Here is a 17,418-nt window from a genome sequence, read left to right as displayed (position 1 = left end):
TGTTATAATATTTGTTTTTTATAATTTCATCTATATACACAAATACTCTCTTTACAGTATATTTCCTCTGGATCAATTTTCTAAGGTTATCCCATATGGTTTGCCTTTCTCTGGATTTTGTAAATTAATATTTTTTTTTTAATTTCCATATTAATATTAAAACGACTTTACCATCGATTTTCTTGCTTAATTGTGATATTATTATTTATTATATAGAAAATTTTTAGGAAAATTATTCATTTTTGCTAATTCAAAATTCTAGAGTTGGATAATCATCTTTTAAACCAGTATATTTAACACATGATACGTTTATAATTATCTCATTTATCATTTTAACTGATATCTGATTTGTAAATCGAGAAGGAACAAATAATTTAAATTCACCGTATTCGACTATGATACTTTTTCCAAACTTTGTTTTTAACCTTTTCATCTTCTCAATTTTATATTCTTTGTTTTCTAGTTCTTTCAAACCAATAACTGGGTTTTGTTGAATACTTCCAATTTTATTTAAAAATCAATGTTTCGTTATTTACTATACAGAAAATCTTTCTCTGCAATTTTCTATATTGTACACATGAAAGTATATACATAACAAATACATTATAACTCAATTAAAATTCTTCAATCATTTGTCCATTCTAAGTCCCACTGACCAACTTAAATCGCAAAATTGCATTATCAGCTACAGCTTCTGTAAAATCTGCAAAAAATTGTGTTTTGTTCTTTCATTTCTAGATAAGCTCTTTCTCATAATATCAGCCCATTCTTCATGAATTTATCTGGATCATAATACATTTCTGTGTTTCTACGCATTACTCTCTTAAATAAAATATAATCTTCATATTACTGTCACTAAGGTCCTCGACACATATTTTAAGACGTGTTCCAAGAGATGCTCGATTAACAATGGCTGATGCACTCGTAGACGTGTTAAATCATATAACAATTTCAAAAGATACAAAAGACTGGATCAACCTATGTCTATTTCCATTTGTTGCCTTAAGTGCTCCCAGACAATCAGAAAAGTTTAGAATCTGACTTCTTGGGTGAAGCAGCGTGTTCGCTTCTGGTGTAATATTGGCCATGATGCTTTAACCTGGCCTTTAACAAAGATGAACACATCTCGATTAAACCACAAATTTTCTAGTTTGAAGGTTGTAGAGAATAAACTTGCCGATGGGGACATACGTGGAGCAGTATGTCTTTACTTTCTGATGATACGGTTGCGGCTCCGGGTATCTCTGTATTGGAGACCTTGTTGGAGAAACATCCTGTCCAACCTGCTAATTTCATTGCGCCTGATCTTCCTGATGATCAACAGACTTTTCAAGGAGTATCGACAATGGAGGTTCAAAAAGCAATTAACTCCTTTCTGTCAGGCAGCACGGGAGGTCTAGATATGGGTTTCGTCCTTCAATTCTTTCTTGTCAAATACTGGAATCGAAGGAAAATTCCTAAAGTCCTATTGTGATCTACTTAATTTTATCATTTCTGGAAAAGTACCAATGGAAGTTCGCCCGCTGTTTTTCGGTGCCAAACTTACAGCTCTGAAAAAAAGGATGATGGCATTTGGCCCATAGTAGTTAGAAATGTTTGGCGCAGAATATCGTCAAAAATAATTTCCTTTAGAATACGTGAGCCAGTTAAGAACTTTTTATCCTCTCATCAGCTTGGTGTTGTGTTCCTAATGGAGCCGAGGCAGCTGTTCATGCAACCCGAGTTTATTTCTCTTCTACTCACAATGCTACTAAGGCGGTTGTAAAGTTGGATTTTCGTAACGCATTTAATAAGCTTCGCCGAGATACTATGCTTGTTGCAGTGATGAATGATTTTCCTTCAATTTATCCGTACGTTTATCAATGTTATGCTCAACCAAGTGACCTGTTTTTCAAACACTATTTCTCGGAAACACTATTTCTTCTCAGAGAGGTGTACAACAAGGTGATCCTCTGGGCCCAGCACTTTTCGCTATAACTGTACACTCTTTAGTTAAATCATTGAATACCGAATTAAACATTCGGTACTTAGATGATGGAACAATTGGTGGTTAATCCGAGGTGGTTCTTTCATCCTTAATAGAAATAAGAAGGCATCAGTTCTTGGCTTGCATCTTAGCTTTTCTAAATGCGAGGTGGGTTGTTTTGGAACAGATGAAACCACATTCGATGAAATCTTTAGAAGATTTCATGAGGCTGCACCAGGCATACGTCCTCTAACAATTCAGAATGCTTGTCTTCTAGGTGCTGATCTTCATATATATGAAACTAATCGTTATTAGCAGCATTTAAATTTCTCATTTTCTTTAGGAAACATCTCATTCCGACAATTTTTCAAATAAAAGTTTTTTTTTTTTTACTTTACTTTACTTTAAAATGATTAAATTTACTAGCATCTATCAGTCTGAAAATTTACAATAACAAATTCAGGAATACCAAATTGTCTTGAGTTAAATTGTGTAGTTCACCAAAGAGCGGGCCTGTTACTGCTTTTAAAGCGGGCTTAATTGCTGAACCATGCGTAGTTTTTGAGATCTAGCATGAAACATATCCAAATATTTAATTTTTCCGGGCTACGACCATCGTGACGCGCGTGCTTTTTATGTTTTTAACATGTCCTCACTTTTTTCTCCATGTAATATCAGGCATGATTTTTTTGCAATAGTTTATTCACATACAGAATTACTTTGTGGCATAAGCAGCAGTTTTTAGCACTTTGCCTTCCTGAGATATTACGCCCCAAATATGGCATCAAAATCACAAACTTCAACTTTCGGACCCACATAAATCTACGATACCAGTAGTATCATAGCTCTGGATATTTCTGCACACTCTTTATATGGAATGGTATACATCACAAAACTTATGAACTCCTCAGTTAATGCCATTCCAAAATACAGCCTCTTTAAAAGAGTAATTTTGTTTACCTTTTCTGGTAATTTTATGCATTAGTTTGCATTCTTGTATATTTATTTAGAAGCAAGAGTGTGTGTTTCCCGTGTACCTCAGTCTCTCCTCTAAACATTCATTTTTCCTTGGAGTTCGGGTGATACGTATGTCCTGAGCAACTGTAGTTTTCGTAAACGCTTGTAAATAAAAATCACTCCACCGACAACAACAATGGCCGTCATTCAGGAACACTTGTACATACGTCAACGTGAATAGTGTTATTGACCACCTCATACAAAGGTTCATCACACTCAAAGTTTTATAATTTTCGGAGATGGTCGAGCAACCACCTCTGGACCACTTCGTATGGATTGACCCTTATTTAATTTTTTAATGCAGCCAGGTTGGCTAGCTAATAGGTACTTTTAAATATATTCCAAAAGCATGAATTAACCTAAATAACAACTACAACAACAATTTAAAGAAGGAGACTTAAAATTTAAAGAGGAAAACAAAACTTCCATCCAATAATGATTTTTGTACCAGCTACAAATGTAAAGGTTAGTCTATTGCTGTCTTTGATGATTTTATATTAGAAAATCAGTGCAATATTAGCTTTATTTTAGAAGAATATTTAGACTTTTTTTATCTATACAAACATATTTAAAAAGTTCGAAAAGAATTATAAAGAGATAATGTTAATTTCTTATGTATATATCATCAACGTGATACTAATCTTAACCATATATATAATGAGTCTATGAGGGAGATATGCATTATGATAAATTGAGAGAGATATGCTCTACTTGCTGGAAAAATGATTATGTTTTTAGTAATTGATATGACAAGAAATCCGAGCACTGAAAAGTATAAAAACAAGACATTTAACATATAATTTAAATTTTTATGGTAATTTACAGAAAATTTTTAAACGCTTAAACGCCTAAACACCTAAACGTCAACGTTTAATGTGCAAACACAAACGTTTAACGTTGAACACACAACACTCAATATTTAACGTTCGAAAATTTTCTACATAATAAATGGATATGAAATTGAGACGAATATTAAGTTAAAACAGTATCTTGTTACAGGTTTCAAAACGTGGAAGAAAAAAGGACAGCAATCAGTTAACTGATGCTATTCACGATTTAGGAAATGAGATTAAAGTAACTGAACAAAACAAAAATCTAATAACCTAACTCGTTCCAATTGTTAAGCTAAACATGTATTACCCTAAAATACCATCAGAAACATCATCACAACAAAAGTTTTTAAAGATGAAAAACCTCCATGTGAAAAGAAAACAACGTTCACTTAAGTAAACGGAGTATCTTCAATCTCACAGGAAATAGGAAATTTAAAATAATAACCATAATTTCTAGCAAGGTAGCTGAGTTATTCCAACGAAAGCAAAAACGTAATTATACATTTGGTTTACAAGAGATTCAAGGAGAATGAAATAAAATCTTTCAGTTTAACGTCCCACGTTTATCTTTTAGTCTGAGAGAGACGATGATTAAGGCAAATTAATTATACTGGAAGATTGTAGGAACGAGAATGTGGTAGGAAATGGGAGTGTCCCGCGAAAATCCATGAGCACGATGTTGTCTACCAAAAACTTACTTGGCCGGAGATCGAACCAGAACCCTACACTCCAGAGATAAACGCTCTACCACTGAGCCACCGTGCCCGCAAAGTGTTCAAGGAAAAGTTCATTATTATAAAATTGGGGATAAAGTACGAATAGATGGTAATATTATACGTGTTGATAATGAAGCATATATTGCAAGAAATGGTTTAATATTGTTATTAACAACCAAATGGTGCAAGAGAATGAGTTTGAAATTCCCACAGAAGATGAACAAAACTATACGGAAATATTACTCACAACCACTATATGAACCAAAATGATGATCCAATTAAAAGACATAAATCGAGTTTTGGACTTAAATACGGCAAGTACATTAAACCAATCTGAGATTAAATAAAAAGGAAACGAAAAGAAACTTCATCACAAAGAAAATAAAAACGGTATAAAAATTCATAGAAGTCCCTAAAAAAATATGTATGGATGGATAATGTTAGAAAATTAACAGATACATTCGTTGTTATTGATGAAATAGCCAAGTGGGCATTACGAACTCCTTCCACTTGGTTAGACCATCAATGCTGGCTTGCACTCTCAGCAGTTGCAAAGTGTGCACCGTACATTGCGGCAGAAGAAGCCGGTATTAGTAAATCGCAAGGGTCTGCTATTCCTGTACGATAATGCCAAGCCAATGTGACAGAGGGACCACGAGACCCTCAGCAACCTGGCTGGGAGACATTGTGCCATACACCATATACACCGGACCTTCTGCCAAAAGATTACTCCATTTTTATTCCTTCGACAACTACTTCCATGGGAGATCCTTCGTAAAAAAGAGAGACCTGCAGAACGCACTCACGGACTTTTATGCATCCATCCATGAGTGCTGAGTTTTATCCCAGGGTATGGTGCAGCTACAGGAGCGTTTGCGAAAGGTGTTAGATGATAGAGACTACCTTGAAACCTAAAAGTACCTACCGTCTACTATATTGCTCTTCGTTTATCACCGTTCTAGAACAAGAATAACTTTTTTTTTTTTTTTTTGTTACGTTGTATTTGTAAGTTTTACTCCACTGGTCCTAAGACTTATTCTTAGAGAACTGATAAAAACAAAATTGTTAAAGGATTTACTCTCAACTATGAAAATTCACGTAAGTTTAATGAAGAAAACATTAAAAAGATGTTTGACACGATTTCTCAAAAATCGTTCTTAATTATAATCAAATAACGAGAAACAAAACCACAAAAGATTTGATAAATATGTAGTGAAAGAGTTTAAAATGCATTACGATACGAGAGTTGTGTTAAAAGAATTAAATGGAATAATAGGAACATTACTGTATGGTTATTTATGTCCATAGTCAAGGAACAATTGGAAGGGGGCAGGAATATAATATCGGCAGGGAGTAAAACCATAACCCATGTGTATCTGTTGGACGGAAGAAAATAAAACTGTGAAAAAAGACACTCTTTTTCAAAAAGGTGAATCCTCGGTGAATTAGAACAAATGGGACACCTATCAGTAGGAACAAACATAGAGGCCGAGTAAAGATCTTAGAGATAAGGGAAAGAGAAAAGAAAAGCCCAAAGGCTGCTCCTCGAACCCACGACTATGAAATTTCTAACCGTCATTTGTCCCGTATTTGTCACTCCTTTTCTCACCAAGATCAACATGAACTAGGAAAGACAAGCTGAAGGAAAAGAATTGCAGAAGCTTTCCAATTTTCCTAATGGCGATGACAAAAAGGAAAGAAAGAGGAAGAATCTCAGGCCTCTTTCTGCGTATCCTCTTCTGCTGCCTGCCGGTTAGGTTATTCTAAATGAGAATGTTTTCTTCCAGATAGGATGACTTCTTTGGAAGGGAAACAGAGAGCAACGGCGTAAGCGGTTTCCAGTGTTTTGCAAAGAACAGAAATTTTAACTAGTGCAAATATTAGAAAACAGAATACAGAACAAAACAAAGAAACAAGAGTGTAAAAGTTCAAAACAACTAAGGTAAGACGGGCTAAATATAACAATAAAAGGGTTAAGTGATAAAGTGTGAATAATGTTACGCAGAAGTTTCCAAACATAACTGACACCTTTTAGTGCTCTAAGTGCCACAAAGAGTAAATGATATGTATTCTACAATTTTGCCCTCTAACAGGTTTAAGGAACTAATAGTGTTCGGAGGTGAATAATAAGAGGTGAAGGTAAGAGTTGTTTGCAATAAAAACTCAGAAGTCTCGAACAGAATACTCTGGGCCAAGTTTCCTATTTAAAGGGTTTTGGGGTGATAAACTAATAAAATAATAGATTCCGGTTTGAAAACTGCATACCTGCACTTGAATATTATCCCAGAGAGAAATTAAATATTATGTAGAATGATGTTCTAAACAGGAGTTGCAGTTAGGGATCCAAGGTGAGACTGAGTTATACAGTTTAGTAACTATAGTTATATTTATATGAAACATAATTAATTTTAATGTTAAAATTTCCTCAGATGTTCCTTTATCTTGTTAACAATCTATTTGCAACTTGACAAAAATATTTAAGAGAAACTAAAAGCTCTCCACATCATCACCTTGCCACAGTATTGAATAAAGAATGAAAAGGAATGAAAGAATAATATGAAGGATTAAGTCATATGACCGGTCGGCAATTTTATAAATATCCCCCAGTGATTTTCTGTGAGCCACGTCCTCCAATCTCTAGTCATTAGTAGTCTTCCTTTCCTTGTTGGACTAATTTACACTTTTACTTACCCACACATACTTCTACAATAGCATAACGCTTATACGTGTAAGAAACGTGTAATATGCTGTGAAACAATATATCACAGCACGCGTTGTTCTGAACACAAGGTATCATCGTGCTGGCGGTCTCTCAACACTTCCGACTTCCTGTCGACACATTCCGTATACACTTCGGATCCACCCTTAAATCAAAACACTTGAGAATTCTGTTTGAAGCATCTCTGGAAATCGTGCCCTGTAGCGAATTCCTTCACACATATTGCACTTCGTTGAAATATTTAGTTTTGGTGGAGTATGTGTGACTTCCTTTACGCTGATACGGACCGCCACTCCACGGGTTTTCGTGTGTTAGAAGTAACGAATGTTGCAATGTAATTTCTCTACGCTTTGGGATGGCCTTAGTTTTGAAACTATACCCTTTTCCCCAGAAATCAATATGAACTTTTCTCTTCATTCTGATGTAAAGAATTACCTCTCACACTTTGTTGTTATAGTTCATTAATATATACTAGCTGAACCTGCGCTCTCCACACAGCCCATCACTCACATATAAGCATGAATCTCCTTGTTATTCTTCACATCTGTACATGTCCCTTTGCAGACACAAGTGAAAGACGTCTTGATAAATAATGATAATTTTAAAAAATCGCCAAAGAGTATCACAAAGGGTTTTTTTCGATTATTTTTTCTCAATATCTTTCACCGTTTGCAAAATTTAAGTCTACTTCCTGTTGGAGTTTCTAAGTCATGTATGACCAGTGTTTTCTTTCTTCTTACATGCAGTATGTAATAAGCAAATACGTTACATACATAATTAATTATAATGTCACTTATATGTGGTGTTCATTGGGCAAAACACTCCAAAAATAAAGATTCATCTTAGACTGGAGAAATGGTTATCCTTCCTTTTTCAATATTATTTAGCCAGGAAACAAACGCCTGGGACATATTCAACCCGTACATACAAAAATGTGGTGTTGGAATGTATAATGCGTAGGATATAATGTTTTAGGTTTTTTTTTATTTTTTTATTTTAATTTCAACACTTCCAGTGTACCCGTAAAAATGTAATAAAGAAATAATGGCCATGGTTTTTAAATATTCAATTAGAAATGGACAATCTATGCAAAATTTGCAATCGATCAGTGAAAACGTCATCTTTCTGAAGCCTGTAGTTTCCGAGATATCATTGTAAAGGATTGGCCACAAACATATAAACGTCCACAAACATATAGTTTAAAAGAACTCCAAAGATGGCAGCACAATTCATTTGCATTGATTTTGGAGAAGGCTTATTAAAATACAAAGGCTTTGAACAATAGCTTTAAAACATAAACTTTATATAAAAAAAGATGTATTTAAATAATAATTTATTTAAAGTACACATACTTTAAAATATTGTCTTTGTTAAACGTGAAATCACAAATAATCGTAAGTCAAAGGTTTGAAATCCAAAGTTAGAGGTTGGAATTAAGCCGTTTTTATAGCTTTTGTACCATTTTAATATATATATATATATATATATATATATATATATGTAGCTTGGGTCCAAAAAGGCCAATGTCACTTTTTGACAAAAATGAGATACTCTTCAATTTTAACGTCTATAAATGGATATTTTCTTGTGCAAGAAAAGCAAATGCCAACACAAAATAGTTTGGAATATACACCATTCATATAGATAGATAGATAGATAGATAATGTACTAACCCAAACAAATTTTTAAAAACATGGTCACAGAAAAAAAAAAAAAAACAGCAACAAAATCGTATTTTCTTTCGCTGATGTTTCTCGAAAAATAGAAGCAAAAAGTATACAGATGTGTAAGAAGTTTGACTGACATCAAAATTCGGGTTCGGGTCACCTCATAGTGTTCAGAGGTACATGGTGGTTTAGAAGAAGAAGTTAACAATTTAAGCAGCGGTGGTTGGCTTGAATATTGAGGGAGAGGTTTACTTGCTGCGAAGCGAAAAAAAAACTTTTATATAGTACGAGATGAACAGTAAACGAAGACTGAATATTTAAAAATCTTAAAAACTAATATAAAAAAAAATTACCCAAAGAATAGTTGTTATATATTGAAACCGATATGGTTCCATATAAACACTTTTGAAGAGCTCACTCACTATGAGAATCTGCCATTTACCACCGGCTGTGCTCTATATGAAGACCAGCACTTTTGACGATTGATGAACAGTGTACTTCCCACTCGAAGATACATCTTTATAGATGTACAGGAGTATTTTATTCCACGCCTGTTAGGACGTTTTCCAGAGGAGGACTACATTCCTTGCAAGAAAGATTGTGGTTCAGAAGTACAAGGCACGGTAGCCCTTTGACTAAGATCAGGACTCTTAACTGTCGGTAAAGGGAATAGTACAATTCCCGGCCCTAGATTTAGCTTGCGATTAAGCGTCTTGTCCTAAGGAAGTTCTACGAAGTTGGTTTCCGATCCATGTAATGTGGAGATTTCCTTTTTAATATTAAATATTCATCAAAACTCGTTTCAGTAAATATTCACCATTGATTTGCACAATGCTGGCAATGCAAAGTAGCTTTAATTGTGTTCCGTAATAAAATGTAGCCAAAACCACGAAACATATCCGCGTGGATATGTTTCGCTGAACTGAAAAATGAAGCCGCTTCGTCCTTCTTATCGACACTTCTCTGTATGTAATAACTCGAACTTTTAACCATCGGTCAGACACATCTATGCCTCATCTTCCGCGATTACAAACTTCAACTGATTACCCCTCAGATCAGTCTATGAATCTTTATATTCTGGAAGTAAAATTTCCTAAAAGGGAATGAAATTAAAAGGAGCAAGAAGACAATGGAAAAAAATCAAAAGCGAGAATCGGTAATAGCATAATAAACTAACAACAATCAGTTACAAAAAGAGAAAAAGACAGAAACGAAAGCTGCAAATATCTATTCAAGTGCTATGGGGAGACAAAGAGTATAGTTTGCACGAAAACTGCCAATCTACGCTCCTCCTATATTTTTCTGTGGGAACAGAACACTTCAGAGAAATGCGTTCAAGAATAGTTTTAAGATCAAATATCGTGTTGCTGTTGATAGTGTCTTAAGTGACATGTAAGTGAGAAATCAATTTGTATGAATGTATGTAATTGTTGATGCGGATGCATTTCGGGAACGGATAGACATTGAGTACTTTTAAAAGTGTTAAAGTATGAGAAGGATCCTAGCCACTGGACTGGCCGAATTTCTGTGAGTAATCCCTGTGAAACGTCAAACTAGTATAAAAGACAGTAATGTTTACATATAGGTTCTGACATTTGTTCGATGAAGATAAGCATTTTTGGAGCAGTACGATATCGTGATTACGATGTGAAATTGAAGATCTTCTGTAAACAATAAAATCCACGATGGCTCAATAATAAAGAGTTCAATTCTGGTGCTTGAGATCAGTTGTTCGATTCCAGCTCGCTCCAAGTGAGTTTTCTGGTCGGCCAACACTGCGTGCGAGGATTTTCTCGCAGTTCTCTCGTTTCTACCTACCTTCTTCCTTCCACTACTTCGTTCATTCTGAACATTGCCGTCTTCTTTAGAATATATGACGTATCAGTGAGACGTAAACCTGGAGTATTTAATTTCATCTCTTTCTTTCAGTAAACGATTTTGAATCGTGTTGGAATTGTTTCTTCCCTTTCCTTTTAAATTGTTCCATCAGGTGATAAACAAAATTAAAAAAAAAAAAAAAAAAATCTGTAGAGAATAGAGGTAAGATTTTACTGAATCTGAGATTTGAATAATAGATTTTGGTAGTCATGTTCTAGCTCTCCATGCAACATCTTACATGATCGCGTTGTTCGCAGTTTGAATCGACGCATATTCGCAATTCTACAGTATTGATGGTAGGATTCTGCGGCAGTGGCTAAGGGGAGATATGGTACACCAACTACTAAGGCTGGAGATCCATAGAATAGCTTATGCGTATACGATGGCCATTCCAATTTTTTTGTTCAATTCACACTATCAGTATCTTGATAAAATATTTTTTTTTATAAATAGGTAATTGTTTTCATCACCAATGTACTTCTGAAGGAAGAAATGTTGCTTCCCTTCCTTTAAAAACTATATTTGCTTTGTTGTACAGAAAAATGCATTACTGTGATAGAAGTGTTAACTTAAGAAATGTAAAAATTCTTGGTAAACATATCGTTCTGTACAATTAGTCTTAATAGTCTTGGTTTCTAGTAACCTAGAAGTTGTGAATAGACCACTGTTGTAAAAATTCTTGGTAAATAGTCTTTCTGGTGAGTTGGGTTGTCACAACGGTTTGTAGGTCTCATCACTGTAACGATTTGAAATAATTTGGTGTAGTAATACATATGCAGGCAACCCATTTCTCCGTGCTTTTCTTTATCCTTTTACAGGGGGGACAATGGTTCAGAGAGAGAGAATTCACCTCTGGTACTACAGATAACTGGTTCCATCCCAGGTCAAATGAGTTCGTGATGGACAACACCGTGTTCGTGCGTTTTCTCCGAGTTCTCTCGATTTATCGTGTATTTCATTTCACCACATATTTCATTATCATTCACTTTCATTAATCATCCATCTCCTTTAATCTAAAGAACATAAAATGAGACATAAAACTAGAAATTCCATTTCATTTTCTCCTTCTTTTCACTCCGTCATTTAAGCCTTTAAATTAAGAATCTTAGTCTGTAGTTGTTTGCTTAACAACATGGTCACTGAACTTTTTTCCTGATCTAACTTTTTCCTCCTCCAATTCGTCACCATCACCGAACTCCTCGGTGTCTATATGGTTAGCGTACGCGCTTTCGCAAAGGGAAACCAAGTTTAATTCCAGGTAAGGGCTACTATGGTTCGGATCCCATGTTAAGCTGCAGGGGATTTAGAATTTGGATTTCTGGGCTTTCGGTATCTAAGGCCATTTAGCCCTTCACGATTTGAGAGATGACGTCCTTCGGCGAGCACACAATCCGGGGAAAGGGAAGGAAGAAAAGATTGAGGAAGGAAGGAAGAGGTCTGGGACCTATAAGTTAGGTACCACCCCGGCATCTGCCTGATGTGAATAGGAAAACCCAGTAAAACCTCATTCACGGTGGCTGGTGTGAAAAAGCTGTTACACGATCCAATACTTATGGCGATATACTGAAAAGCTAGGCTAGTATCAGATAAAGGTAATTGTTACATGTAGGTTCGTACTAAAAAGGAACATTAAATTCCAAATTTATCTTACTCAAGTTATCTCCCATCATCGTTTATTCCCCATGAATAATAATCCGTCTTCCTTAGCCTCAAAAGCATAGAGGTGTTATAAACACATACGCAAAGATTAAGTACACAGATTTTATTTTTGATTTTCAAGTGCTCATACTTACGTCCCTTGATCTGAACAGGTGTTCATTTAACTACGTTCGCCTTACGAAACAGATCCTTTCATTACTCAATTTCTGTTCCTTTATTAGCTTGCACTCACTAATTCTTTTTATTCTATATTATAACTTACCGATCTTATTTACTACACTTCCTTGCAAGACAACTATCCCAAGTGTAAAATATTGGTCTTGAATTTTTGTTAAGATATTCTCCGAATTTGACAAACTTTAATTGAGAAGAACCGCCCGAACACTAACTACATCTCTAACATATATACAGAACTTCTTAAGAACTATTATTATTTTAGAAAAATCTCCAAACCGTCCTCCTGCAATGCTGACTACGTTACACTTGTGACGGTTCCCTTGCAAACACGCAAAATGCCTTCCTTTTACATTATTCAAATGGAAAATATTTGAATTAATTTGCAAAGTATACCATATTGTCTTTCATAAATAAATAAATAAAACGTTACTTCCTTTCGTCAAAGAACAAGCTTTAAGGTAACTAGAAGCTTTAATATTTTAATGTTGTTGGATTTTTTTTATTTTTTTGGCAAATCAATATTTCCCATCCTGTCGTCCGAATGATTATCACTCTTTTCTACAATTTAAGCCCTCTATGATACATATCTCAAATTACATAATTTTGTAGGTCTCTGTGTTTTGCACAACAGTATCAAATTCATAAAGTTGATTACTATGTTAACATCGAAGTTAAGGAGGATAACATACATGCCTTACATAACGCATACAAGGTTAAGTTAGATTATAAAAGTAAATCCAGTTCAGAAATTTAGAATTCAAGCTAACGCAACTTGGAAAAATGTACCATTTACATAACAGCATATTTCAGCAACATAGAACTAAGATTTTTTAACTCAAACATGATGTGGTATGATGATGTCTTTAACAATAAGAGGAAAAAATCATAAAAACTGTAGAAGGCTTACCAGATCTTTTCTTCGACAAGGACTTGATAAACTCTGTTCACTAGGGGATTCTTCTATAACTTCACTAGCTACTTCTATAGCTAAGTTTTGTTTTGAACTATTCACATGGAACATAGCATCCACACACGCACTTTTTTCAGCATCCATGTTAACCATAACATAGTTCTCACTGTCTGAACTTGCATCACTTTTAACAGATAAAGAATCACTTGCGTCGTCTGGACTAGGTTTCAACGCAGAATCTAAAGACGTCATAAGGTTTGAGAAGCCTCTTTTCATACTACTGAATCCTACATTTATATTATTTGGAAGGTTCATATTGGGAAATGCAGTTGATTGATTAAATGAAGTACTCGATTTAGATGAGTCTATTCCTAAATTTTTTAATGTAGGTTGTCCGTTTGCCGACGGTTTTGTATTCTGTGTAACTAGAGCATCAGAAATGTTGTGTGTCTTGGAATATTCAAGTACATGGGGAGAAAATGGATCTATTAAACTATCGAACGAAGGAGATCCACTTTTCTTCTGCTTCTCTGTTGCTGTGAAGTCCTTTGAACCACTAGTAGGGGAGGTCCATCCTCCTCCATCGTGATCGTATTGTTCAATTTCGTGTACATCAGTTAGGCTCGATGTATCAGGTATTACTGATTCTACATCACCCCCTGACGACTCTTTACCCGGTGTCTGTGACGGCATTATAAAACTGATATCTAATTGAGGAATTGAGGCGCCCATGCATATTTTAGTACTTTTGTCTTCTTTCAGAATTCTGTTTGAGTCAATATTTAAGAAAGTCGTAACTTCAGTTACGTCTTCCAGCAAACGTAAGAGAAATAAATATTGATAATGATTTAGCTGAATACTGACTAGACTGGATATGTACGCTAGAGCATGAATATCAGCTGTTTTCGGATCCACTTTATCATCATTCTCACTGCATCTTTCATTCACGTGATCAGACTCTGTCCTAGACGAGTCTATTAATGTTCTTTGGTGTGACTTACCCGTTCTTCCGGATTCCTTCTCTTCATTAACTTTGGAAGACTGTTCACCAGATTCCATTTCGCCCATTTTTGAGTTATACCCAACACATTTGGTAAATTCTGCAGTTTGTTTGAATGGAACATCCGTAAGGAATTTTAGATGTACCCACAGCGTTAATGGAAAAGCATCTAGAAAAGGGACAGGTTTATTGTATGTTGCACTAACACCAAAGAAATCCGCCCACACTGGATCTAGATGAATAAACCAAACATCCTTGGCTTCTACCCACAAAAGCTCTCGATGTAAATTCTTCACTATTTCTGACAAAGAGCGGGTATTAAATTCCGGTGATGGTCTCACGTTATCTCGGGCTGAAAAGAATACAAAATATTATATTCTATTGAATTCGGAGAAAAAAGAACAGAATGAAGACACAAATACATATGATACTACACACACAAAACCTAGAAGTAAAGGATCTTAACAGGTGCGAAGTAATGAAAAGAATACGACATGATATTGTAAATAATCAAGAAAGCAGTAAGAAAAAGTTGTGTGACAATGATCATAGTAAAATAAATAGTGGCTTCAAAATTTTACGCGGAAGATGCTTAGTCCAGTAATCTTACGAGAGAAGTAGGTGAGGTCACCATGAAAGTGAGTTGAACAAATTCGTGGAATTGGTAATTCAGCTCTTTAACTGTTTAAAAGAAAAACTCAAAGAAAATCGCTCTCAAAACATTTTACGCGCATCTCGAAAATTAGATTTTGAAGAGGAATTCCCAACACTGGATAATGAAGCACTTCTAGCTGCTGGAAACTACAGCAGACTTCATTCCTATCCGACTAACGGTTAATGAAATAAATAAACACGTTTGGTATCCGTATGTTGATTTATTATTAACAGATGCTCACGTAAGAGTTAAAAATATGTACACTGCGTAAATAAATCTGGGATTTCGGAGAAAATGTTCAACTAGATAGCACATATTTCGAGTAATGTTCACCGAAAACTACTCAATGGCGTTGCATTATCGATTTTATTGTACCAGTTTTCTCCCCATTACGCATTGTACTCTGGTACTATGCATTTCTTCCTTAAACCAAGTTACAGAACATACGGCTATATTCCGTTCGAATCACCTATTAAATTCGGATTTAATTTTGGCATGAAACTTGTATATACTGCCACAGAACCTTCTTGGTCCAAAGATAAATTTCGTTTCTATTGTTTTTTAACCAGACTAGAACATGGTTCTCATTACTGCGAAAATTGTGTTGAATAAGATAATTTGAGAATATGATAATGTATCAACTGTTTGTTTCAAAACATAATCTACATAAATTTTAAGTTCATTTATTTTATTAGCCGTCAGATGGAAAGTAATGGAATGTGTTGTGATTCGAAACAGCTAGTACTGCATTATTATGCAGTGTTGCACAATTCTCTGCAAAGTCTAGTTAATGAGAAATGCAGAAAATGTTCGAGAGCGATTTTCTTAAAAACCCAATCGAGGTATGGTTTTCTTTTACAATATGTTACACAGTTTAATTGGTTCTATCGAATCCACGAATTAGTTCGACTCACCTTGGAGGCGAACATCTTTTTAGTACGTACAACTTCAGTGCATCATTTTACAAAGTATCTGTGATCAAGCAGCCACTTCAGATTCCTTATTTTACATCTTTTCTGGTAATTAGATAAAAAAAATGAAGACCATTATTGAATGAAAAGAACAGCGGAAAGGAAAAACACTGGTATACAATATATTATCTCGCCTTAGTAAATAAATAAAATAAAATAAATAAATAAATAAATAAAAAATACTGTACAAGTAGTATACACAATTCTCAACTTCCAGAAATTCAACACAAATGTGACTAATACGGACACCAGACCAACATAACTTCTACTCGATTTTAGAAATTAGGTTAGAGTAAACTATAAAGACGAATTTCTTATCTTTTATTATGGATCATGTCCTATTTCATGAGTATCCCTTGAAGATATAAATTCCAACAGAGGATAGCTTTCACTGAAAACAAGATTTGTCTTCCTAAATATTCTAAAGGGGCTCGAAAAATTCTGATGTACTAGATGGAGTTTCATTGAAGTATTATAATTTTCAAAATATGAAATTTCGTATCAACTAGTTTTGTCTGCAACACACATAGTTTTAACCCTGTGTTGAAAATGATAAGAATGAATGGTCGACGATATTTGAGCTAACTTACCACTCAACCTATTCCGGATTCCGGCTTTTTGGGCTATTTTTTAGACTTTCAGTCAAGCAGCTACTGCATCGTCACTATTTATCCTAGGATCATGGTTCATACCTCATTCTCTTCAGAATAGAGCTGGCTTTCAAATGGTACCACCTGCATGCTCATACCGTATACCAGAAGCGGGAAAAATTATGTCAAAGTGAAAATTTCGGAGGGAAATTTTTTTTCTCGCACTTTGCCCCCCCCCCCCTGGAACGGCCCTGTGTGAATGTAGCCATCTAAAAAAAAAAAAAAAAATCTGATAAATAGTACTTGGTATACTGAATGTGTGCGCCAAATTTCAAGTTTCTATCTTGAATACTAAAGGCGGGAGAAATTTTATCAAGAATTCCCACAATGCCCCAAATTACCACAAAACACTATGATCTCAGGGAAGAAATTTCCTGAGACATCCCTAATTACCCTAGGGTCATGTTTCGCCCATCATTATCTTCATAATAGAACTGCCCTTCAGGCGGTACCATTCACGTCTCCATCATGTATCTAAGGCGGGAAATTCCCAGAAAAAGGGATATTTTGGGTCTAAATTTCCCTTTTTTCAACTTTTAGCCCCTCTGGACCCCCCTGTTTTAACGCAGAAATCTGAAAAAAAATCTGTTAAATACTACT

General features: G+C 34.9%; 1 protein-coding gene across 8 annotated transcripts in view; it reads right to left on the bottom strand.

The window, feature by feature from the left end:
* Positions 1 to 17,418, bottom strand: part of LOC145670290 (bridge-like lipid transfer protein family member 3B) — a 549,193-nt gene that overhangs the window by 204,323 nt on the left and 327,452 nt on the right. For all 8 annotated transcript variants that reach the window (XR_014128253.1, XM_081738747.1, XM_081738745.1 and 5 more), the window contains one exon: positions 13,540 to 14,894. Coding sequence is in view for 7 of the 8 variants with exons in the window: in XM_081738747.1 (XP_081594873.1) it covers positions 13,540 to 14,894 (1,355 nt within the window). In the remaining variant the exon portion in view is untranslated. The remainder of the gene's footprint in view (positions 1 to 13,539; positions 14,895 to 17,418) is intronic.

This window comes from Thermobia domestica, chromosome 14 (assembly GCF_964235325.1).
Source record: "Thermobia domestica chromosome 14, izTheDome1.hap1.1, whole genome shotgun sequence".
NCBI classification, from domain to species: Eukaryota; Metazoa; Arthropoda; class Insecta; order Zygentoma; family Lepismatidae; genus Thermobia; species Thermobia domestica.
Note: the sequence above shows the minus strand (reverse complement) of the source record. Positions and strands in the feature narration are given on the sequence as shown.